We start from the raw sequence: 23,372 nt of genomic DNA, 5'->3' as shown, positions 1-23,372 counted from the left end.
TCTTTGCTGTTCCTTCTAGTCCCAGACTGAGATATTTTAAATCAGCGGTCCTCAACCTTTTTGGCACCAGGGACCGGTTCTGTGGAAGACAATTTTTCCACGGACTGGAGGGGGGGGGGGCACGATGGTTTTTGGATGATACAATCGTGCATTTTATTTCTATTAGTTTGGTGTAAAGGTTAAGTGTTATCTGGGAGAACCGGGTTTGATTCCCCACTCCTCCACTTGCAGCTGCTAGAATGGCCTTGGGTTAGCCATAGTTCTGGCAGCAGTTGTCCCTGAAAGGGCAGCTGCTGGGAGTGTCCTCTCAGCCCCACCCACCTCACAGGTGGGGTCTGTTGCGGGGAAAGAAGATAAAGGAGATTGTAAGCCACTCTGAAACTTGGGAGTGGAGGGCAGAATATAAAGCCAGTCTTCTTCTTCTTACGTTGTAATATATAATGAAATAATTACACAACTCACGGTCCAGTTGCTAACAGGCTACGGACTGGGGGTTGGGGACCCCTGGTTTAAACTACAAATATGGGAGAAAGTACCAGAGCCGAAGCAGCCATCTGAAGGGCGAGGGAACAGTGAGAGGAAGCATTCTTTCCTGCCAAAAAGACGCGCATAGAAAGACATCGCGCTGAGCCTGGGAGCCAGAGATCCTCGTGACAAAATAATTGTTCTTTATTGATATATAATCCATCTACAGTGAAAAAGTGGCAGCTTCAGAAATGCCCAGAAAACCCCGCTGGGCCACAGGCATGGAGACGACACAGCGACATCAGGAAGTTCCCTTTCAAAGTGGGAGGAATAATACATCAGGTTTGGGAGGGTGATACTGTGCAGGTTGTATTGTGCAGGGACTGGTATTCTGTTGCCCCTGACAAATCTTCTGTTTAAAAAAATATTTCGAACAACGGAGCGGCAGGGTTGGGGGGGGAGAGGAGTTTCCCGATGATTCCGGACAGCACTTCTACGGTCAATGCCAGTGCTTCCTCTAAGCTGTGGAGTCTTGTGAGCAACAATTCGACTTTGTGAGCTACTGGCATTTAAAGTTGTGAGCTCCTGCATACATTAGTTTGCTCTGGAGCCATTTTTCCTGAGCTGAGGGAAAAAAGTGGGAGCCGGAGGCTAAAAAACCATGCGCTAGCTCACACTAACTCAGCTAAGAGGCAACACTGGTCAACGCCCCTTCGCCAGGCCCTGCCTGGGAGAGGACTCAGTTTGCATGGGCATTTCTAAACACAGAGTTTTAGAGTTCTAAACCAGACAGACATTCCTCCACAAAATCATGGGAGAGAAAAGAGAAGGAGCAGACATGGTCTGCAGTACAAGGGGAGGAGGAATGGGGATCGTTTCCCGCACACAGTGGATTAAGCTGACCGCTCCGTGATTAGGAGAGGACAAAACTGCCCAGTTGCGTTGGGATGTCTCATGCGTAGCACCACGACATCCTGGAGTGCCGAGGCGGGCAGGTGACGTTCCCCAGCAACCGAATATGGCCTGGGTTCAGATATAAAACCAAACGCTGAATTGGCACGACATGAACAAGCCCCAAAGAAGCTTTAGGCTAACATAAAAAGGTAAAGTAGCTCTCTGTGCAAGAATCAGTCGTTTCTGACTCTAGAGTGACGTTGCATCACGTTTTCACGGCAGTCTTTTTTTTTATGGGGTGGTTTGCCATTGCTTTCCCCAGTCCTCTACACTTTCCCCCCAGCAAGCTGAATACTCATTTTACCGACCTCGGAAGGATGGAAAGCTGAGTCAACCGTGAGCTGGCTACCTGAACCCAGCTTCCACCGAGATCAAACTCAAGTCATGAGCAGAGAGCTCGGACCACAGTACTGCAGCTTTACCACTCTGTGCCACAGGGCTGTTTAGGCTAGCATAGTGGCCCCCAATTTTTTGGAGCCTGTGGGCACCTTTGGAATTTTGACACAGGAAGAGCACAATCCCCAAATGGCTGACACCGGACGTGTACGAAGCATAAAACATCAGCAAGTGAGGCTACATATAATTCTAACAGTACCACTTCCAACGTTTCACACAGACACTCTGTTTAACGGGGTGCCTTTTTATCTGCGTGGCTAATCAGAAACCCTGCTGAGCAAAAGCCCCACCTACCCCTGCCCGCTTTCTAAAAGCAACAGCTGGGCACCAGGAAAGATGTCGGTGGGCTATGCTGCTGAGTCTTGTGAGCAAAAATTCTACTTTATGAGCTACTGGCATTAAAGTTGTGAGTGAGCTATCTGGCTACTGCATAAACGAATCTGCTTTGGGGCCACCTTTCCTGAGCTGAGACAAAAATGTGTGAGCCACAGGCAAAAAACCTGTGAGCTAGCTCACACTAGCTCAGCTTAGAAGGAACACTGATCACAGGTACCGTGTGGGGCTACCTCAGCTCCTCCTTCACCACCATCCAGTTACTTCCCATTTTGTAAAAGTAACTCCTCGATCCAAATCCACAATCTACAGCTGGTTCTTGCCCTGAAAACCAGGACTGCCAGCAGAAGAGCAACTCAAAATCTGTAGGCCAACGTATTAACTACAGATGTCACAGCAAGTTGCGATGGGCTCCAAAAGAGGAAAAGTTGCTAATTTGGATTCTGGCACAAGAGGAGTGGAGGGAATCACGCCAGCGAGCCTAACATTCCTTTCCGGCTTGGTTCTGTTGTATGGTTTGGCGTTATGGCTGAACCAAGAAGTGGTGGGTAGAAGAGGGAAATGGAGTGTGTGAGCCATCCATCCAAAAGGACTAGGGGAGGGGAATGGCCTCTCCCTTCCAGTAGGGCAAACAGGCAGCAGAGCTGAACAGCAATGGTTGAAAAGAGCTACTCTCCCATGGGCTCCATGACAGAGGAGGGGATGGTGAACAGGACGGCTGCAGTGAGATCACAGGTCTCCGCAAAGAAGAAAGAGGGTAAGGAGTGCCCTTAGCAGAGAAAAAAAATGACAGGCTGCCTGGAGGAAAGAAGGGCTAAATGGGGCGAAGGGGAGGGTTCACCCCATCCCCATACTTTCTACCATGCTCTGCTAACTCATCTGTGAAATGTGTGTGGTGGCAGCAACCAGGAGGGCCCGCCGTCTTCTTCCAGAACGAGGGTCCAGCTCCAGCACCAGCCTCAGAAAAGCTTGATGATGGACGTGCGGGATTTCCCCACTCCGATCCACTTCACTGCAGGAGAAATAGAGAAGCGGGGAGGGGAGGGGGCTGAGAACCTGAGACAGGACTGAGGCCCAAGCACGCCAGCTATGGCTTCCGGTCCCACACTGCTGAAAAACCAGCCAGCAACTCTCCAGCTGCTGGGGCCTCTAAAAAGCAGCGGTCAGCCTCACCTGGCACTCCGAGGTAATCCTCGATGAACCGGATGTAGCCCTGGGCTTGGGGGGGCAGGTCAGTGAAGCTGCGGGCCTCCTCAGTGCTGCGCTGCCAGCCAGGTAGTGTCTTATACTCCACCGTCACCTTGTTGAGGAGCTCCTGGTTTGCTGTGAAGGGTGGGGGGGGGCAGGACAGAAAGTTGTTACTGCAAGCCAGAACAATAGCCACGTTCCTAAGGAAAGCTGGCACCGCCCAAGACTGACTCTTTCTCTTCCCCATCGAGAGAGAAGAACAGGATGGAGAGACAGAGTCAGCACTAGCATACCCTAAGCTGGGGCAGCTGCCAGGGCCCGAGGGTTCTAGCAGGGCCTTCTGCTGCCGATGTCCCATGCACACTCATTTGCTAGCGCTCCACTTCCCAGGCTCTGCACACTGTTACTGGGGAAAGGACTGCAGGCAGCTGTGAATATGGGCACTGAGAAGGCTCATGAGCAGACAAGGTAAGGACACACCATCAGAGGGAGAAAGGGCAAAAGCAGAGGGCCTGTTGGGGACACAGGATGGGAGGGGGCACTGGGAACTCTCTGCCTGGAGCCCCCCAAAACCTGGAACTGGTCCTGGGAGGAGAGAGCCCCGATCCAAACTTTAGCTAACTGAATCCACCTATTGGTTCTCTAGGTCCTGTGCCCAGTGCCCTAGGAGACTGAATAGCTGTCCTGCCTTTCTTCCAATTTATTAGGCACCTTCCCCAGCCACAGCTGAGAAAAGACTGTATGAATCCCCCACTCTCCTTCCCAAATCTCTTTTATGCTCAGGATCCCAGAAGAAAAGGGCCACGGTCCCAGCTGGCCTGACAGCTACTGTCCTGTGCCCTGGAAACCTTGCAGAGTACAGGATGGTTGGCTGTGATTAATTCCAGGGCAAGAAGCTTGCGCGTTCTGCGTTAGGGATGGTGGCTCAATGGTAGAGCATCTGCTTGGGAAGCAGAAGGTCCCAGGTTCAATCCCTGGCATCTCCAAAAAGGGATCCAGGCAAATAGGTGTGAAAAACCTCAGCTTGAGACCCTGGAGAGCCGCTGCCAGTCTGAGAAGACAATACTGACTTTGATGGACCAAAGGTCTGATTCAGTATAAGGCAGCTTCATATGTTCATATGTGCTCAGAATGGCCACTTTTTTCTTATTAAGAACATAAGGAAAGCCTTGCTGGATCATGCCAACTGTCCCTCCAGTTATATGTCCTTGGTTCACATAGCGGCCAGTCAGATGGCGCTAGGATGTGGAGGCAACAGATCTCCTCTTCTCTTTGCCCCCCCCCCCCCCCCCCGGCAACTGGCATTCAGAAGCATATCAAACTCAGAATGGGAAGGGCTCGTCTAGCAACTGCGGCTAATAGCTGTTAGCAGAGCTTTCCTCTCCCATGGAGGCGTCTAATCCCAACAGCCATTAGCGCATCACGTGACAGTGACTTCCCTGAGTTAATTATGCACAGTTTGAACCAGAGCTTCCTTTCTGCTTTAACCACAGTGAAGCCCAGCACCAATTAAAATCTCACGGAAGACTCCAGAGCCGCCTTGTTCCCTGGCCTCCAAAACAAAGGACGGAAAGCATAAGGGTCTGGTCCGTGAAGGGTACACAGAACTGCCTCTCACCCACCGGGGGCTACCAAACAGGCTTTCCCCTGCAGAGTCACCTGGAAAATAAGGTATGCGTTTCTCATCCAGCCGGTACTCCACGCCAATTTTGATCTCCTCAAAGGTATCCAGGATATCGAGCTTGGTCACTGCCAGGCTATGAAGAAGACATGGGGGAGGGAAAAATTAGGAAAGGGGAGCTGCAAACATGCATCCAGACCAGGCTAAAGGGAAAACATATTCCACTGCAATGATCTCCCCCAATAATGGAAGACAGCAGAGATACAGACAAGACCTCTCTGCATTTCATGTATCATTGCCTTTAAGCAGATGTCAGTGCTTCCCACCCACTCCGGTCAGCTATTAAGGCCTCATAAGCCTGGCACTCTCCTCGGCTTCATCCAAAGTCCCTCTGAATTAAGTGAACAGAGCTAAAAGCCAACTGAAGACTGGTGGAAAGAGCCTTCCAAGCTGCAGCTGATTTACGGTGAGCCTGTCGGGTTTTCAAGGCAAGAGACAAAAAGAGGTGGCTTGAACATATGAAGCTGCCTTATCTTGAATCAGACCCTCGGTCCATCAAAGTCAGTATTGTCTACTCAGACTGGCAGCAGCTCTCCGGAGTCTCAAGCTGAGGTCTTTCATACCCTTTTTAGTTAGCGATGCCAGGGATTGAACCTGGGACCTTCTGCTTACCAAGCAGATGTTCTACCACTGAGCCACCGTCCCTCCCCATTGCCATTGCCTGATTCTACCTAGGAGTTCCTTGGAGGTTTCCCATCCAAGTACCCACCAGGGCCAACCCTGCTTAGCTTCTGAGATCTGATGAGACTGGGCTAACCTGGGCCATCCAGGCCAGGGCACTGTTGACTGGTGGTGTAAAGTGCCATCAAGTTGCAGCCAACTTATGGCAACCACAGAGGGTTTCCAAGGTGAGAGACAAGCAGGGGTGGTTTCCCATTGCCTGCCTCTGTGTAGCAACCCTATACTTCCTTTGTGGTTTCCCGTCCAAGTACTAACCAGGGCTGACCCTGCTGAGCTTCAGAGTTCTGGGCTAGCCTGGGCCATCCATGTTAGGGCAACTGAAGACTACTGAGTGCCAAATTCTCTCCACAGTCAGTCGTAAGAACATAAGAAGACCCCTGCTGGATCAGACCAGTGGTCCATCTAGTCCAGGCTCCTGTCTCACCCAGCAGCCAACCAGTTCTTCTGAAGGGCCAACAACAGGGCAGAGAGGCTGAGGCCTTCCCCTGATGTTACCTCCTGGCACTGGGACTCAGCAGCTGACTATGTCTGAATGCGGAGGTTCCCATCAGTCACCATGGCTAGTAGCAGGGCTGTTTTTTGTAGCAGGAACTCCTTTGCATATTAGGCCACACACTCCTGAAGCAGCCAATCCTCCAAGAGCTTACAGGGCTCTTATTCCAGGGCCTACTGTAAGCTCTTGGAGGACTGGCTACATCAGGGGTGTGTGGCCTAATAGGCAAAGGAGTTCCTGCTACAAAAAAAGCCACTGACTGGCCTATCCTCGATGAAGCTATCTAATCCGTTTTTAAAGCTGTCTTCTCCTGTGGCCATCACTACATCCTCTGGCAGCAAATGCCACATTTTAGTCACTCCCTGTGTAAAGAAGTCAACAGTGCCATGGTTCTACGCAGTACTGCTGCAAAGGACGACTCCACTGAAAGAATGGTACATGTCTTTTAGGGGAACCAGAAAATGTGGCTATTTGGGGAGAAAAGGGAGGCTGAGTCAAGTCAGGAGGGGATTACGCGCTGAATCCATTGATCATGTGGGCGTATTTCACCAGCACAAGATCCAACCAGCCGCAGCGGCGCTTCCGGCCAGTGGTCACGCCGAATTCGTGCCCCCGGGTTTGCAGCAGCTCTCCTATCTCCTGAAAGATATCCAAAAGAGAGAGAGAAATTATCAGAAAGCTGTTTAGGGAAAACTGCCCACAAACGCCTCCTCCCCGTGCATCGAGCCCATAAGAGAAACAAATACTTTGGGGGGGCAAGCAGGACCCTTTCCTGACCCCGGCCCTCACAACCCCAAAGGGGGCGCAGACTCACATTGTCCTGTTCTGTGGGGAACATCCCAACGCCAACCCGGGTCGTGTAGGCTTTCACCACGCCGTACACCTTGCCGATGTATTGCGGAGGGATGCCCAGACCGGTACAGACACCCCCCACCGTGCAATTGGAGGAGGTCACAAACGGGTAGGTCCCTTGGGAAGAAAGAAAAGGCAGCCGACGTTGGATGAGGACCTGGAAGCTGGTTGAAAGTGGGCAGGCTGAATTTGATTCAATCCCTGGTGTCACCCCAGACAGAAAAAGAGGGCCAAGCTATGCACCCCTGGAATGTGATATCGCAATGTAACCCTAGAATATTAATATGACACAGCAATGCCCATTTGAATTGGAATGGTCTTTCTTGCACATAAGGGAGACAAATCCAATTCCTTCTTGGCCTAAGGCAGGCTGGAATGTGGTTCTGGTTCACAAGCCAGACAAACATGATGGCCAGCTGAAAGGTTAAGAAGTGTCCATCTTTCTGCTCCTGGAAATGAAGAATTCCAGGCCCAGAGAGGGACAAATGTGGGCAGAGCTGTAAAAAGTTCCTTCACGCTTTTGGCAACCTTTTAAGTTCTGTTATCAAAGCATAAAGAAATAAGTGGACCAGGGATCCCGCAACACAAATAAATGGCTTGTATATATATGTATATATATATATATATATATATATGTATGTTCTGGTATTCTTCAGGGCAAGACAGCAGAAACACAAAGTTTAAAGGTTAAGTGCTCATCTTGTTGTGAATGTGTGGTATAACTGCAAACTGATCTCACAATTTTTACTTTTAACAAAGTTTCTGTTTTTCTTTAATTAACTGCTAAGGCCATCAAAGTCAACCAGTCTCCTGAATACCTGATGGATGCCTATCCATGCTTGACACTAAGGGAGAAATCTATCACTTTTGGGCAGCTTCAAAGGAATCAGTTTGGGGAAAACAGGGCCATGAGAAGTCATTTGGCCAGTGTAATTAAAATTCCTATGTTGGGGTATGGATGTATGATATGAATGATCGCTGATTGGATATTCCACATATGACACTCTGATTTTCCATTGGTGTGACACTCTGCCCCCTCATTGGGTAATTGAATTGCTTGATGTGACATAATTTACCCTAGAAAACAGGCAACCCCACCTGTCAGGTTAGGGTCGAGAGAAAAGAGAAGGAAAGCCACCCCTTCCTACCCTCACCCCCCCCCTTCTTCTCAAGCGAAATCTCCCTCCAGAGGCCTTGCATTTCCTCTGACTGAGCCTACCCTGCAAGATCTAGGTATTGTATCATCTCCCCCCATCCATACCTATTCAGCTAACCTCTTGTATTCCTCTTGTATGCTTGAAATTGTTTGATTGGGATGTAACCATATGAACCCTATACATATAATAAAATCCATTATTAACCAAAGGATTTTCAGTAGTCTATCTCCGTAGACATAGACAGAGATCCTGTTCACCTCACCTCTCGTAGGCCTACCATTTTGAGCTAAGAAATATTAATATTCCCCAATAAAAGGTTATTTGAGGTGTAACAGTGTCACCCCAGACAGAAAAAGAGGGGACCTTTCCATGCGCAGGACAAGGCTGGACAACTGTCTGATTCTCTGCATGTGGCCTGTTTGTGGGCTTCCTTGCAACTGAGGGCCAGACTGGGCCTTTCTGCATGCCAAGTAGGGGCTCCAACTTCCTTCCACTCACACCAGCACCAATGAGGCTCAGTGTGGCCTGCTGAGTGTTTGCAAAAAATCATTTTTCCACCGTGGAACTTCAACCCCATCCTCCTCAGGAGCCCCGAGGATGTGGGTGGAACTGGCCATCAGAACAGTCAGGAATGGCAAAGATGGACCAGTCGTCCCATACCTTCTATATTAATTTCAGTTCAGTTCAATTTTGGTACACAGGGTCAATGGCCATTACAAGAGGTTAACACTAAAAACTGTATACAATTAGATACAGTACTGTGAGACTCAGTCAAAATACAATAAAAATTACATTTAAAATTGTTTCACAAGAGAAAGGATTGATTTCCATAAGCAACCAACCTATGCTGACACTAGCTGGGCTTGAATTTCCTTTGCCGCTAAGGCAAAAAGGGCAACCTTAATCGAGACCTCTGGTTTCACATCGACAATTAAGAATATGCAGGGCCTCTTTTGCAAAAAAAAAAAAAAAAAACAGCAGGGGCTCCCCCGTGCCTTCTCCAGAATACCTGCTGCAGTGGGCATGCTGAGGAAGGCTGAAGCCATTGGGAAGAAGAAGACTGCGGACTTATACTCCCCACCCTTCTCTCTGAATCAGAGCGGCTTACAATCTCCTATATCTTCTCTCCCCACAACAGACACCCTGTGAGGTGGGTGGGGCTGAGAGGGCTCTGCCAGCAGCTGCCCTTTTAAGGACAGCTCTGTGAGAGCTATGGCTGACCCAAGGCCATTCCAGCAGCTACAAGTGGAGAAGAGGGGAATCAAACCCAGTTCTCCCAGATAAGAGTCCACACATTTCACCACTATACCAAACAGGCGTTTACAGATGCCTTCCTGAGCCTTCTCCAGTGTGCCATCTGGAGCCCTGGCGGAGCTCCACTCCTGTGCGCTCCTGCCCCAAAAAAGCCCTGAGAATATTACTTGGACCATCACAGTACTAAAACCTAAACTGGCCAAGACTATACCCTGAAATTTCTTCCTTGGTGCTGAATAAAAGTGGACAGGCCAGCAGATAATGACCCTGGTCTTCAGAATCTGGACCTCTGCAGAGACAGAGCTCCTGGGCAACTGCCATTTGAGTATAGCAGCCTTCAAGCATAGATGGTCTGAAGAGAGATATTTATTTACTTAATTTATGCCCCCTCTTTTCTTCCCAATGGAGACTCAAAGCGGCCTACATTGTTCTCCGCTCCTTCATTTTATCCTCATTGCAACCCTGCAAGGTAGGCTGGGTATGTGACTGACCCAAGGTGACCCAGCAAACTTCTGCAGCAGAGAAGGGATTTGAACCTGGGTCTTCCAGATCTTAGTCTGATATTCTAACGTCTACACCACACTGGCAACTTCATGCAAGTTCCTAAACTGTATCTACTTATACTACAAACAGAAAGAGAACGTGGACTGAGACCGCTGTATTTGTTTGTGTATGTATTATTCTGTTGTTGTTGCACCACTTTCTACTGATGTAAAGCCACTGAACATATGAAGCTGCCTTATACTGAATCAGACCTTTGGTCCATCAAAGTCAGTATTGTCTTCTCAGACGGGCAGCAGCTCTCCAGGGTCTCAAGCTGAGGTTTTTCACACCTATTTGCCCGGACCCTTTTTTGGAGATGCCAGGGACTGAACCTGGGACCTTCTGCTTACCAAGCAGATGCTCTACCACTGAGCCACCGTCCCTCCCATTTTTCTGTATTGGACCGCATAATGTGTGCCCTCACCCAAATGGGCCCAGGCTGGTCCCATCTGGTCAGATTTCAGAAGCTAAGGAGGGTTGGCCCTGGTGAAGTGCCTGGATGGGAGACCTTGGGGTGGGGGTAAGAAATGCTTACCAAAGTCTATGTCTAACAATGCAGCATTTGCCCCCTCCACAAGGATCTTCTTGGCTGGACCATGTAGGGCTTGGTACATGAAATAAACGCCATCCTTCACTAATGGGCGGATCTTCTCCGCATATTCCTGTCCACAGAATAAAAAACCCAAGTAAGTCCCAAATGAAGGAGCCCTGCGTTTCATTTATTGAAAGCAAATTGTGGGCCTCAAAGGATAACCTGCCTAAGGAATCCAGCACTGGAAGTTTCTAATCCACCATGCAGATGTGAACAACAGCCCCGGTGGCTCCATTCAGACATCGCACCAAGCCACGGCTGAAGAGGCTGGATGAAGTAGCATACGATGGCTGTGAAGTCTGACTTGACTAGCCATGGTTTATAAGAGGAATCAGAAACTACCATTTGAGGAGAGCCATGACAACTTCCCTTAGAGGTCAGCAAACAGGCAAAAGCAGCAGGTGGAAATGGGCAAAAGCAGGCGCCAACCTGCAAATGGGCAAAAGCAACAGCTGCCAATACATGCGCTTTCCCAATTGAGGCTCCCACCTTACGGAACAGCCTGCCCGAGGAGGTCAGGAAAGCTCCCGCTCCCCTGGCTTTCCAGAGACTGTGCAAAACTGAACTATTCAAAAGGGCTTTTCTCCACAGGCAACAAGGTTGCGCTGCACAAAATGGTTTTACAAAGTTGCTCGGATAAATAATTAAAGACTGATCTATACCACTGTGTGCTCACTGTAAACACGATCCTACTAATATATTACCATTCCGTAATATGATCCTGCTTTATATATTATGCTAATACTTATGCCATGCTTCAGGTCTTTCTGGTTCCAAATCCAAATGCACTGGTGTACCGAATGTCCCACTTTTGTGACTGTACTGGCTCACTACCTGCAACCTGCCTGGAGCACCTGCAAGAAGAGCGGGCCATAAATAATGTAAATTAAATAAATACGTTTGCTCGCCACAGTGTGCCCTAACAGTCTGAGGTCTGAACCGACAAGCTACAGCGCATGGCACATGCTCCCCTTCTGGAGGGCAGAGGTCCACAGAAACGGGAGTACTGGTCAGGTGGAAAGCAGAAATGTGCAAAGCGGTTCTAAAGCCACACTTTGCCTGCTGTACATTTAGAAGGCGAAAGATTGTCAGCGCAAGCTGTGATCTGGAGGGGTGGCTGCATCGGGATGCAAAGCGATGACAAGATCCAGCAGCAGACGCTGCTGAGAAGCACCATTTCCAGAGGTCAAAAGAAATCAGGAGCACCGCCCCCCCTCCCGCCAATCAATCACCTTCAGTTGCTGCAGTTCACCATCCGGGTCTATGGTGAGAGATGGATATGTTGCTTTGTAGTGCTGAGCCAAGACTCTGAACCTGAGAGACAGAGAGGCATTACTGAATGTAACTGAATGGCTGCCATACAGAGGATGGTGCAGAACTGTTTTCTGTTTTCCCAGAAGTTCGGACCAGAAGAAGAAGAATTGCAGATTTATACCCCATCCTTCTCTCTGAATCAGAAATTCATAGCAGCTTACAATCTTCTTCCCCCACAACAGACACTTTGTGAGGTGGGTCTGAGAGAGCTCACTCAGAAGCTGCCCTTTCGAGGATAACTTCTGTGAGAGCTATGGCTGACCCAAGGCCATTCCAGCAGCTGCAAGTGGAGAAGTGAGGAATCAAACCCGGTTCTCCCAAGATTGTGGTATGTCCTCTACGTTGGAACAATGGCAGACTATCTGGGAATCTCCACTTTACACCACATATTCACTAAATTTGAAACTTCAAAATTACAAACTTTTTTCAAGATGGTATTTGACACCCAAAAAACTATTTTTAGCCCATATAAAGCCTACTTCTGAATGTTGGAAGAAATGTCAGCAGGAAGGGTCATTTTTACATTGTTGGTGGCTGTGCCCAGAAATTAACAAATTTTGGAGGGAAATTAAATACATAATAGATATTATTGCCGATGACGATATCCCTTTTACCCCAGAATCTTTTCTCTTAAATTATTGGCCCAACTTAAAACTTTCTCATTTGAGAAAGGAATTAATAACTCTTTTGTTGATGGCAAGAAAGTTATTGGTAGCCCAACATTGGAAACGAGATGCGTCCCCTAAGATACAACAATGGTTGACTAAAGTATGGGAGGTAGCAGCATTAGATAAACTGGCTATACAAATAAGAGCAATGGATATACAACAGAAGAATAATAACTTTATTGAAAAATGGTTTCCTTTTTTTAACTATATAAATTCGAAAGAAGATCCTCAAAAGCATGTCCCAAAAAAATATATTGATTTTTCATACTATTGAAAAGTATATTTAAAGGTTATATATTGTTTTGTAGTATATTAGAGATTTGCAACTGAGTGTAATGATAATAGGACTAAGAGGAGCTCTAGTTAATTTAACTTAAAAGATAACTAAGACACAAATGTAACGCAGGTATATTATTGTATTTATTCGATTACTAAGCGTGTATCTGAGTTGTTGGTTATTGTTGAAAAATTAATAAAAATTTAAAGTTTAAAAAAAAACCAAAAAAACCTGGTTTTCCCAGATAAGAGTCCGCACACTTAACCACTACACCAAACAGGTTGAAATTAAATCAAAAGAGTTTCCAGCTCAACATTAGGAAGAACTTTCTGGCAGTTAGAGTGGGTCCTTGGTGGAACAGACTTCCTTGAGAGGTGGTAGGCTCTCTGTCTTTGGACGTCTTTAAGCAGAGGCCAGATGGCCATCTGACAGCAATGCTGATTCTGTGAATTTAGGCAGAATGTGAGGGCAGGAGGGGTTGCATCGGTGCTTCGTTCTTGTGGCCTCTTTCTTACACACCCAGGGAAATGCCGCTTGTCACTTTGGGATTGGTCAGCAATTTTTCTCCAGGACGGTGTGGCAAGGGATCCTGGAGTTTTTGCCATCTTCTGGGCACGGAGCAGGGATCACTGGGGATGGATGCGTTGGGGGGAGGTATTTGTGAATGTCCTGCATTGTGCAGGGGGTTAGACTAGATGACCCTGGAGGTCCCTTCCCCTCTTTGATTCTGATACTGCTGAGTCAGTTACACAGGGATCGCACACCCACCATGGACATAGATTCAGGTGGGTTGCCCTGTTGATCTGTAGCAATAGAACTAAGTTTGAGTCCAGTGGCACCTTTAAGACCCACAAAGTTGGACTCTGGGTATAAACTTTCATGTGCATGCACACTTTGTCAGATATCTGAAGCTTATACCCAGAATTAAACTTTGTGGGTCTTAAAGGTGCCACTCGACTCAAACTTCTACAATGGACATGTCAGTCATGGCCCTCAACCTCATGCAATTCAGCACATACTGGCATGGATCTGGGCAGGAATATAAGGGAACAGCTGCTGCTCTTGACTGAAACAGATCCTAGCAGGTGTTTTTCCAGGCCAGAAGCAGAGCTGGCCTGGTTTCTCCGACAACTGCTTGGCATATGCCAAATAGAGTACAAAGGGACACTGGAAGATAGCAGCCTCGGAGAGGGGTAAGGAGTAAAAAACCCCTACAGAATAACATGGCATTGTCTAGTCTAGTACATAAACAGGCTAAATCATATCAATGTACGCCATTATATCTGAGCCTTGTGGAGATTGTTAAATCTGCAGATTAGGGCCACGTACAGAGGAGGGAATATTCTTGTTTTGCAGAAAAACATTCAATTTTAAAGAGTAGGGAAGAAAATAAAAAAGTTTTAAAATACTGAAGAGTTTGCAGGAGGTTATGATTAACAGTAGCAAGAACGTATCAATACAGCATTTATATAATTTTAGAGGACATATGAATATAGAAAAACTCAAGAATGTGAGGCCCATCAATCGAGACAGTTATCTATTGTCAGAGATTATTCTAAAAATCTAATGGGAGTCTGAATTATGAACCTCTTCTTTGGGGAAGCTCCTTGCCTGTGATCCTGTTTACTTTGCATAAAACAATTTTTACCGAACTCATGCAATGCTCTCCTGATTTTATAGCCAGTTACGTAAAATTGCTGGTCTTATTATCAAGTTTGGTTAAATGTTAAAATGCATTTGTAGTTAATGTTTTAATAAAGGCAATCAGGGAGGTAAAGATTCTCTAGTCGTGTTTACTCATGTACTACACAAAACGGCAAACCTTGTATATTGGGTGCACCTCTTGCTAGGAGATTACTGTTCTGATACATGAAAGTTTGCTAGATTCCCAAAGTTCCTTAGGAGGACAAAGCCTAGATCTGTATCAGGCTTCACAAGAGTCATCCAGAGCAAGATAATATGGCGCTTCAAGCTCCTCTCCCACCTCTAGGCCCCCAAGACACCTCCCTTCCCTTCTGTATTTTTTATAATACAGTATTTTTTCCTCTCCCAACTCACTTCTTGGAGAACTCATCAAAATCTGCCAGGAGATCACAAATTCGCAGGCCGGTCCGTGAAGCCTTGGAGGCATATGCAGGGCCGATCCCCTTTTTGGTTGTGCCAAGGCTGCAAAAAGAATTGGGCTGAAATGACACCTGCCAAAAAAATCCACTAGAACAGAGTGGCGGACATCTCAGCTAATGTTGACAGTTACAATCTAATCTATCATTTTTCTTGGGCTTGGAATTCTTCCTTCCTTCACAGTTTGCGTGTCTGTTTGTGTTAAGTGCCATCTGACTTAGGGTAACCCTATGAATTCATGACCTCCAAAACGTCCCATCGATAACAACCTTGCTCAGGTCTTCCAAACTGAAGGCCATGGCTTCCTCTATAGAGTTGATCCATCTCATGGTGGTCTTTTTTCTTTTCCTACCACCTTTAGCTTTTCCTAGCAGTGCTGTCTTTTCCAGTGAGTCCTGCCTTCTCTCAGTGTGTCCAAAATAAGATAGCCTCAGTTTAGCCATTTTGGCTTCAAGGAGAATTCAGGCTTGGAATGTTCACAGCTTGAGGTAAGAAAAATCAAACGTGGCAGGTTTGGAGAAGAGCAGGGGACTGAATACTGGATTAAAGGGGCACAAGCAGATTTAAGATGCTTCTAAAATACTTGTCTCTAAGCATTCTTTCCCCTCCTTTCACCATTCTAGAACTCCTCTCCTTATTGGCTCATCTTCAAATCATCCTCTTTACCTTACGAACATATGAAGCTGCCTTATACTGAATCAGACCCTCGGTCCATCAAAGTCAGTATTGTCTATTCAGACTGGCAGCGGCTCTCCAGGGTCTCAAGCTGAGGTTTTTCATGCCTATTCGCCTGGACCCTTTTCAGTTGGAGATGCCGGGGATTGAACCTGGGACCTTCTGCTTACCAAGCAGATGCTCTACCACTGAGCCACTGCCCCTCCCTCTTCTTCCACATCTTCTGCCATGATATCCCTTTACACCTGGGGCACTTCCCTCCTCTCTACATCTCAATGTCAGCTGCTCCCCCTCTTCATTACTCATGTCAGATATTGAGACCTTCCCACAAGGAATGCTGACAAGCCCTAAGGCTACTGGACAGGGACTGCACACCAGTTCTTTATCTTGCCCCAAGCTTTCCACAGTGTTACAGAGGGGTAGCCATGTTAGTCTGCTGCAGCAGAACCAATCTTTCAGCTCCAGAAAGAACCACCGATTACGATGTAAGCTTTTCTGGACTAAAAGCCACAGTGGATTTGATAGGTGTCTATGCAAGCTCCAATTATAAGAACAGCTGCCATTTACAATAGCGGCGACTGGAGAGAACAGAAAACTCCTCCGATCTAGCTCCTAGTGCTGTGAACAGTAACTGGGCAAATCAAAGCCACCTTTGTGCAATAAACAGAAAAGTTACAGATCTCTTGTATTCCGTGACAATTTATCTCATGTATGCCACCCTGAATCTCTTGGAGAAAGTGCAGGATAAAAACTTAACGAAGCACAATGTATTTAGTATTTCATGTGCTGTGTTGTACTCTGTCGTTCTCGCACAATACCAGTATTAACAACAACAGCAGGCCAAACTTTCACTCTACAAATCTAGCCACAAGAAGAAAATCCACAGGGGTACAGTATTTTCAGTGAGGGTCTAGCACTGGGGAGACACAGCTTGAAATCCTCAGTGTTCCACTTAACATAACAACAGTGCAATCCTTAACACAGCAGCAACAGTGCAAAACAGTGTTTGTTTCTTTGTTGGGGGGCGGTTGCCTCACATTACAGCTAACTTATGGCAACTGCTCAAGGGGTTTTCAGGGCAAGAGAAATTCAGAGGTGGCTTGCCACTGCCTGCCTCTGTGTCGCAACCCTGGACTTCCTTGGTGGTCTCCCGTCCAAATGCTAACCAGAGTCAACCCTGTGCAGCTTCTGAGATCTGATGAGATGGGACTAGCTTGGGCCATCCAGGTCAGGTCAGATTCAGTTCCTTCTAAGTCAACTGATGCTAACAGGGCTTAGTAGGTGCTTCTATAATACTTGTCTCTAAGCATTCGTTCCCCTCCTTTCACCATTCCAGAACTCCTCTCCTTATTGTGACTCTGTTTAGGATTGCGCTGTGAGCGACTTGGAGCCAGTCATTCTCTCTCAGGCTAAACTACTTCTCACAGGGTTGTTGTGAAGCTAAAATACGGGGAATCCTGACTACGTAAGCTTTCTTCCCTGGAAGAAAGACAGGATAGAAATAAATGAAGCCCCCTCCTCAAAGCTCCCAAATTCTACTTGGAAGGAAATGCAAGCCCACACCCCAGCCCCAAGACCATCTTACTTTTTGCCACCTTGCTGCTGTCTCTGCTGCTCCTGGATCCCATCCACAGCCTGGTGGAAATTGAACACTGGTGCAGAGAAAAGGCAAGATGTAAGAAGAGAAAGACCACACCCCTTTCCTACTCGTTACCCATTTCCCAAGGTCTTCGGAACCGGCTCTCACCCAGGTGGGCACGGTCTGAAATCACTGTCCGAGACTCCCAACCTTCCAAACCTAAGGAGAAAGAACAATCTTTATTGCATTTTATTGTTTTATATTTCTTGTAAACCGCCCAAAGAGCTTCGACTATGGGCAGCATAGTCATGAAATAAGCAGCAGCAGTAGTACTAATAATTTCTAAGCAGAGTCAAACCCCCGCACCTCTGCAGAAATCAATGGTGGAGCAAAGTCACAGATTTCCAGCGCTCATGAGAAGAGACGAGTTTGCTATTGCAAGCATGCAAAACTTCGTAAGTCAAGTTTTTCATGACAAATGCAACCATGTGGATACTAAACAAAATTAGGCATAAGTTACAAGATCAAGACTGCTATTGTTTTATTAGACACAAACCTCGTTCACATTTGAGACAAAGCCTCCCTTCCCCATGCTGTTAGATCCAAACAATGAACAAGAAGCAGAATGAGGCCTAGAGTGTGCTGTAGAGGAACAGGCGGTAGGAAGTGGGCTCCATGGGGAAGGGCAGGAAGTCCCATGCTGGCCAAAGAACGTATCACCAAAAAAAGCCATTATGTGACTAGTTTTTAGATTTTTGCTTGGAACAATGCCACCGCCCAGAATCTCTAACTACTTTGGAAATACCAGAATTTAGCTAACACAAAGGCAGATTCTTCCAACGGCAAAAAATGACCCGGTAAAAGACTATCAGAAACGTTTTATAATTAATGAGCCGAACCACATTTATTTACTTCATTTATACTTAAACCTTTCTCCCCAATGGGGACAGTGCAAGGTAGCTTGCATAATCCTCCTCCTCCTGCATTTTATACTCGCAACAATGCTGTGAGGCAGATTAGGAGGACAGTGTGACTGGCCCATGGTCTCTCAGCAAGCTTCCATGGCAACAGTGGGGATTTGAACTTGGTTCTCCTAGATCAGAGGTGGGGAACCTCTTTCCTGAGGGCCGTATACGGCCCTTGAGGTCACTTGGTGTGGCCCTCAGGGATTGCTGGACCGAACCGAGACATGTGGCAGCCTCCTGGGGCCTGGCTGTCCAGCGAGGATTGTGGGGCCCAGCTGCACTGTGCAGCAGCCTCCCCAGGGCCCAGATGTACTGTGCGGCAGCCTCCCTGGGGCCTGGCTGGCTGGCCAGAATTGCTTCAGGGCCTGGAAAAGTCACTGTCACAGTTCAGTTTGCACTTGATTATCCCAGATGGTGTGGCCTAATATGCTAATATTAGGGGATGTGGTCTAATATGCTACTGAGTTCCTGCTGGGCTTTTTTTACAAAAAAGCCATGGACCTATGCATTTGCCTAGGGCGGCAGGCTGTGTGTGTGCGTACGCGCACCAGATTAGGCTTTCCCCATGACTTCAAATAGAAAAACAATTATTTACATTAATTTTGCTGGCCTGAATCATTCTCCCTCGGTGGAGCATGATTTTTTAAGTTGATAATTTTTATGGCCCGCAAAAGATGTTATAAATATCCATACGCCCCTTGGCAGAAAAAAGGTTCCCCACCCGTCCTAGATCCTAGTCTGACCCTATAACCACCACACCACACAGGCTCAAATGTCAAAGTTCTGAGCATAAGTTCAACAAGGCGACAGTATAAGAAAGCTCAGCTGTGTAACTGTATATAAATCTACAGGAAACCCATCATATCCTCCCTATTTTCTCAGAGTACTCAAGAACAAAAGCTAGATTGTCAGCCAGGTACTGCCGGGCTTTCTCAGAAGTGGCTCTGTGTGTGGACTTTCCTAAAAAGACTTAACTAGCCTGCCTCTTTAATTTTCAGAGCTTCAGCTTCTTAATTGGTCATGATTTACAGTTCTCTTCACTGCCAATTAAAGCTTTTAAAGTCCATTCTGGTTTTTTATAGGAAAACCAGTGTGATGCAGTGTTTAAAGTTCTGTACTAGGATCTGGGATACCTAAGTTCGAATCCTCACTCTGCCATTGAAGCTTACTGAGTGATCTTGGACTACTCTCTCTCTTTCTCTCTCAGCCTAACAGGATTGAACTGCCCTGGACTCCCTGAAGGAAAGGCAGTATAAAAATATAATCTTTTGCTTATTTGTTTTACTAGAAATCACTGGGCGACATGCTACGTTGAACATCATCAGTGTACATATATTTATTTACAAACATATTTATGTCCTGCTTTTCTTATGCCATTTGCAGGACTCAAAGCAGCTAACTTGTAAAGAGAATAAATTAATTAAAAGGAGTTTTGAAGACTCATGTTTATGTCTATACCAGAGGTGGCCAAACTTGTTTAACAAGAGCCACACAGAATAAACGTCAGATGTTTGAGAGCTGCAAGACAGGAAGGAAGGAAGGAAGAAAGCAACTTTAACTTTAAATGCATTCTCCAAGCCACCGGCTAGCTTGGCTTGGAGAAGTGATTTAAAGAGACAAGTGCCTTCTCCAAGCTGGCTGATGGGGTGGTGGTGGCTTTGAGAGCCACACAATATGTGTGGAAGAGCCACATGTGGCCCCCAAACCTCAGTTTGGCCACCTCTGGTCTTTACCATCAATATTTTAGTGAACAAGAAGGGTGATATTCTCAGAAAACGGATGAGTACACTGGATACTGGACATAATTTTGCAACTCATAATCATGACCAGGAACGCACAGGATCGCAGTTCCGGCTGGCTTGGCATCAGGAGGTGTGGCCTAATATGCAAAGCCCTATGTGAAACAATGATGACATTAGGGGGTGTGGCCTAATATGAAAATGAGTTGTTGTTGGGCTTTTTCTACCAAAAAAGCCCTGATTATGACTATGACAGACCTAGCATTCCCTCTAACAGCTCCTCCCCGATTCCTCCTTAATATTATCCCTCCCTCCCCTCAGAGACAGTTGCAAGTGGGGAAGTCACTCACCTGTTCCTCTCTTAAGATTTTTCTCAGCTTCCTCAAAGAGTCCTGGCAAGTGGATGACGACACCATTTCCTGAGACAGTAAAATAATACAAGCATAAGCAATCATACGGGGGAGGGAACGGGGGGGGGGGAATTCTCGAGTTAGGAAGATGCTCAGACAAGCAAGATTAATTAAGAAGTGGGAGAGCTCGCAGCAGCAGATGAAACTGGAGGGTAGTGTGAAGAAATTGTGGAGGATTCACCAGGTGATGGCTAAAGTGAGGTTTAAATCTGGATTCCTATCAGACACATCGGCGTGTGTTGCTGCCTTTCACAACTGTGACGGACTGCACAGTTTCTCACCAATGAATGACGTGGCGCTGTGGTTGATTACCCCGCTGGGCAAGAGATGGAAGTTGTATTCCACTGAGTCCACCACAACAGTGTGGCCTGCGTTGTTGCCACCCTGCAAAGAGACATAATACATTTTGGGGGTGAGGCACCTCCATCACCTACTACGCTCTCTCCTCTCTTTAGAGAATCAAACTTTTGCATTTGTTCCTTGGTTAAAGACAGCCAGATACCCTTTGTTTTCTAAAAAGCTCATCCTCCCAAACTTTGCAGAACAGAATGGACACTGTTTAAAATAGTCAAAGCCGGTGGAGTGTGCAATTCTGTCAAATGCTGCTTTCCACACTGAAGTGTAACCTTAACCCACACCAGACTCTCTCCCCACTGGTGGACCCTCAGTGGCTCTCCTGTGTTCACTCCTCACAGGTTCCTATCTTCCTCTATCCTGCCCCATCACAAAACTGCCCCTGAATTCCTGCCTGGTACTCTTTATCTTGTTGGCTTCCCTCCCACTCTTGATCCTTCATTTCCCTTGCCAGAACCCCCCGCCACTCCCTTTTGTCATTAGACTTACCACATTTCTCTCCAACCACCCTCCTCAAGCAATTTGCGGCCCCCAAGTTCCTTTCTCCCATCAGCCTCTCCTCAAGACAATTCCTTCCTCACCCCTGCCCCAGCCACCCCACCTATTTAGGTCTAAAGCCCTCCCCGCCCCCCCAAGAAAAGACCTCCGCTACCTCTCAGACCTTCCCTAGCTCACCCCCCTAGGGTTGCCAGGTTCCTCTCAAATATCTGGGGCGGCGCCTGGAGACTTTGGAGGTGTTGGCTTTCCACGTTTGCACCCGGTATCAATTCCCCTACCACGCACAGCCTGCCATATAAACCCCTTCAACTCATCTCCCCAATGGTTCTTTCCTTTACCCAATAACATGCCCCTTTTCCGCCCTCTTTGAACAGGCTCCTCCAGGACGGGTTATAGTTCCTGCGACTGTTTCTCCTCCACCCCAGAGCCCGCTGCTGCCCTCCTCCTCTGCAGCCTTCTTCCCACCCACAGCAGCCCCCCCTCCCCGCCATGTTCTCCCCATCACCTTCTACCGCCTCCTAAACCCCATTTCTCCCTACCGTGCCCGCCCCCTGCAATTATAGCTTTATCCCCTAACTCTCGCTTCCGCTCTCTCCCATCTTCTCGGCTCCCTTCCCCAGAGCGCCCCGAGATGGCTCCTCGTCCTCCATGCGGACTAGCTCCCCCGCACCCTTTTGCTTTGGCTCACCTGGCACCGGCAGACGAGATCCGCATCGAGGCTGAGCAGGTCGACCACCTTCCCTTTGCCTTCGTCCCCCCACTGCGCCCCCAGCACCACCGTCACGCGGTTCCCCGGGGGCCCAGGCCACGACGAGGCTGGCGGGGCGGACCCGACGCGGAGCCGCTTCTCCTCCGGCCCATCGTCCCCTCCATTCAGCAGACCCCCGCTTCCCGCGCTCTTCGCTCCCGCCATGTGCAGCCGCGGCAGAGAAAAGCCGACCCTAACATGGTGCCGTCCTTGGCGACTTCCGTGCCAGCATCCAAAATGGCGGCACAACGCCGCCTATAGTGTATTTGGAGAATGCAACATGGAGCCACCCGAAGCGGCTTCAAGCGTCGGAAAGGTCACTTAGCCGCTTAACAGAACCTTAAGGGTAAACTCACCGCCAGCACTCAACATGGCGTCTCACGCCTTTAAAACCAGCAGCAGCCTCGGCTCGCTATGAGGTTGTGCCGGATTTAAAGTTACACGGAGTTTTTCCTCAGGCTGGTGCGGCCTGAAGATCTCTAGGGATTAGAACTGCTCTCCAGAACAGCGACCAATTCCCCTGAAGGACAGCTTTGGAGTGGACTATTTGGTCTTATACACCCCAACTGAAGTCCCTCCTCACACTCCTCAAATCTGCAGGAATTCCCAAACCCAGAATTGCAAACTTTACTATGTCGGGTGCAAGCAGAAAGTACATAGGTTGTTGTAGATTTTCCGGGTTGCATGGCCATGGTCTTGGCATTGTGAGACCTGACGTTTCGCTAGCAACTGTGACTGGCATCCTCAGAGGTGTAACCCAGAAAACCAGAGTTCTCTCTAGGTCTAAAGTACATACTTCAGAAATGTGAAAGGGCAGATTACTGTTTGAAATGGTGGCACAGAAAAAAAAAAATCATCTCACTCACTACAAATGCCCTTTATGCAGACCCTATCTGAAGTGTAGATGCACACAAATGCTTATACTTTGCTTTAAACTTCATTGGTGCTACTGGACTGGAACTTTGTTCTACACACCCTATCAGATGCCCTCACCCTCCCTGCCAGCATACAGATTTCTGATTCCAATAGCAGCAAGGCCATAAAGTAGCTACAAACCCTTTAAAAGTGAGGAGTTCTAATACAGTCTAATAGCCCCAGATGCTTGGTCTGATTTTTAGAGAGGAAAGCATATTGACACTGAAGCGTGAAGACTCAAAAGGACAACATACTTTACTTTTACAGACTCAAGACTACATATCATCTTACAAAGGGTTCCACCACTTAGCTGTTGTAGCTATAGATAAAAAAAATCATAATGAAGTCTGTTTTGAAGCATGATGGATTTAAAGAATCCCAACTAAGGAATAAGGTGTACTGTTCAGAATAGTCATACTGTATTCAGTTTTATTAACCCAACAATGCTGGTATTTTGTATTTTCTGGTTTCACATTAACTAGTGATATTTTCCACATGGCTTATTCTGCTATAAAGGGAC

At 47.4% G+C, this 23,372-nt stretch overlaps 1 protein-coding gene across 1 annotated transcript; it reads right to left on the bottom strand.

The window, feature by feature from the left end:
- Positions 1-637: 637 nt before the first annotated feature.
- Positions 638-22,128, bottom strand: LOC132582522 (adenylosuccinate synthetase isozyme 2-like). Its single transcript, XM_060254133.1, has 13 exons — positions 21,878-22,128; positions 20,619-20,721; positions 20,278-20,346; positions 17,392-17,442; positions 17,230-17,296; positions 14,907-15,014; positions 11,822-11,903; positions 10,533-10,659; positions 7,006-7,160; positions 6,706-6,830; positions 4,996-5,093; positions 3,322-3,471; positions 638-3,160 (listed from the first exon to the last, which is right to left on the bottom strand). The coding sequence occupies exons 1-13, from the start codon at positions 22,100-22,102 to the stop codon at positions 3,108-3,110; spliced, it is 1,413 nt and encodes a 470-aa protein (XP_060110116.1). The 5' UTR covers positions 22,103-22,128; the 3' UTR covers positions 638-3,107.
- Positions 22,129-23,372: the final 1,244 nt, after the last annotated feature.

Source organism: Heteronotia binoei, chromosome 1 (assembly GCF_032191835.1).
Source record: "Heteronotia binoei isolate CCM8104 ecotype False Entrance Well chromosome 1, APGP_CSIRO_Hbin_v1, whole genome shotgun sequence".
Taxonomy (NCBI): Eukaryota; Metazoa; Chordata; class Lepidosauria; order Squamata; family Gekkonidae; genus Heteronotia; species Heteronotia binoei.
Note: the sequence above shows the minus strand (reverse complement) of the source record. Positions and strands in the feature narration are given on the sequence as shown.

What these genes read in the sequence shown, in the direction of transcription:
- LOC132582522 (XM_060254133.1), bottom strand. Translation starts at nt 22,102, where the DNA reads ATGGCGGGAGCGAAGAGCGCGGGAAGCGGGGGTCTGCTGAATGGAGGG. An exon ending in ATCTCGTCTGCCGGTGCCAG is followed by an intron (nt 20,722 to 21,877) that starts GTGAGCCAAAGC and finishes GTCTCTTTGCAG; the next exon opens with GGTGGCAACAACGCAGGCCA. An exon ending in GTGAACTGCAGCAACTGAAG is followed by an intron (nt 10,660 to 11,821) that starts GTGATTGATTGG and finishes TTCTGTGGACAG; the next exon opens with GAATATGCGGAGAAGATCCG.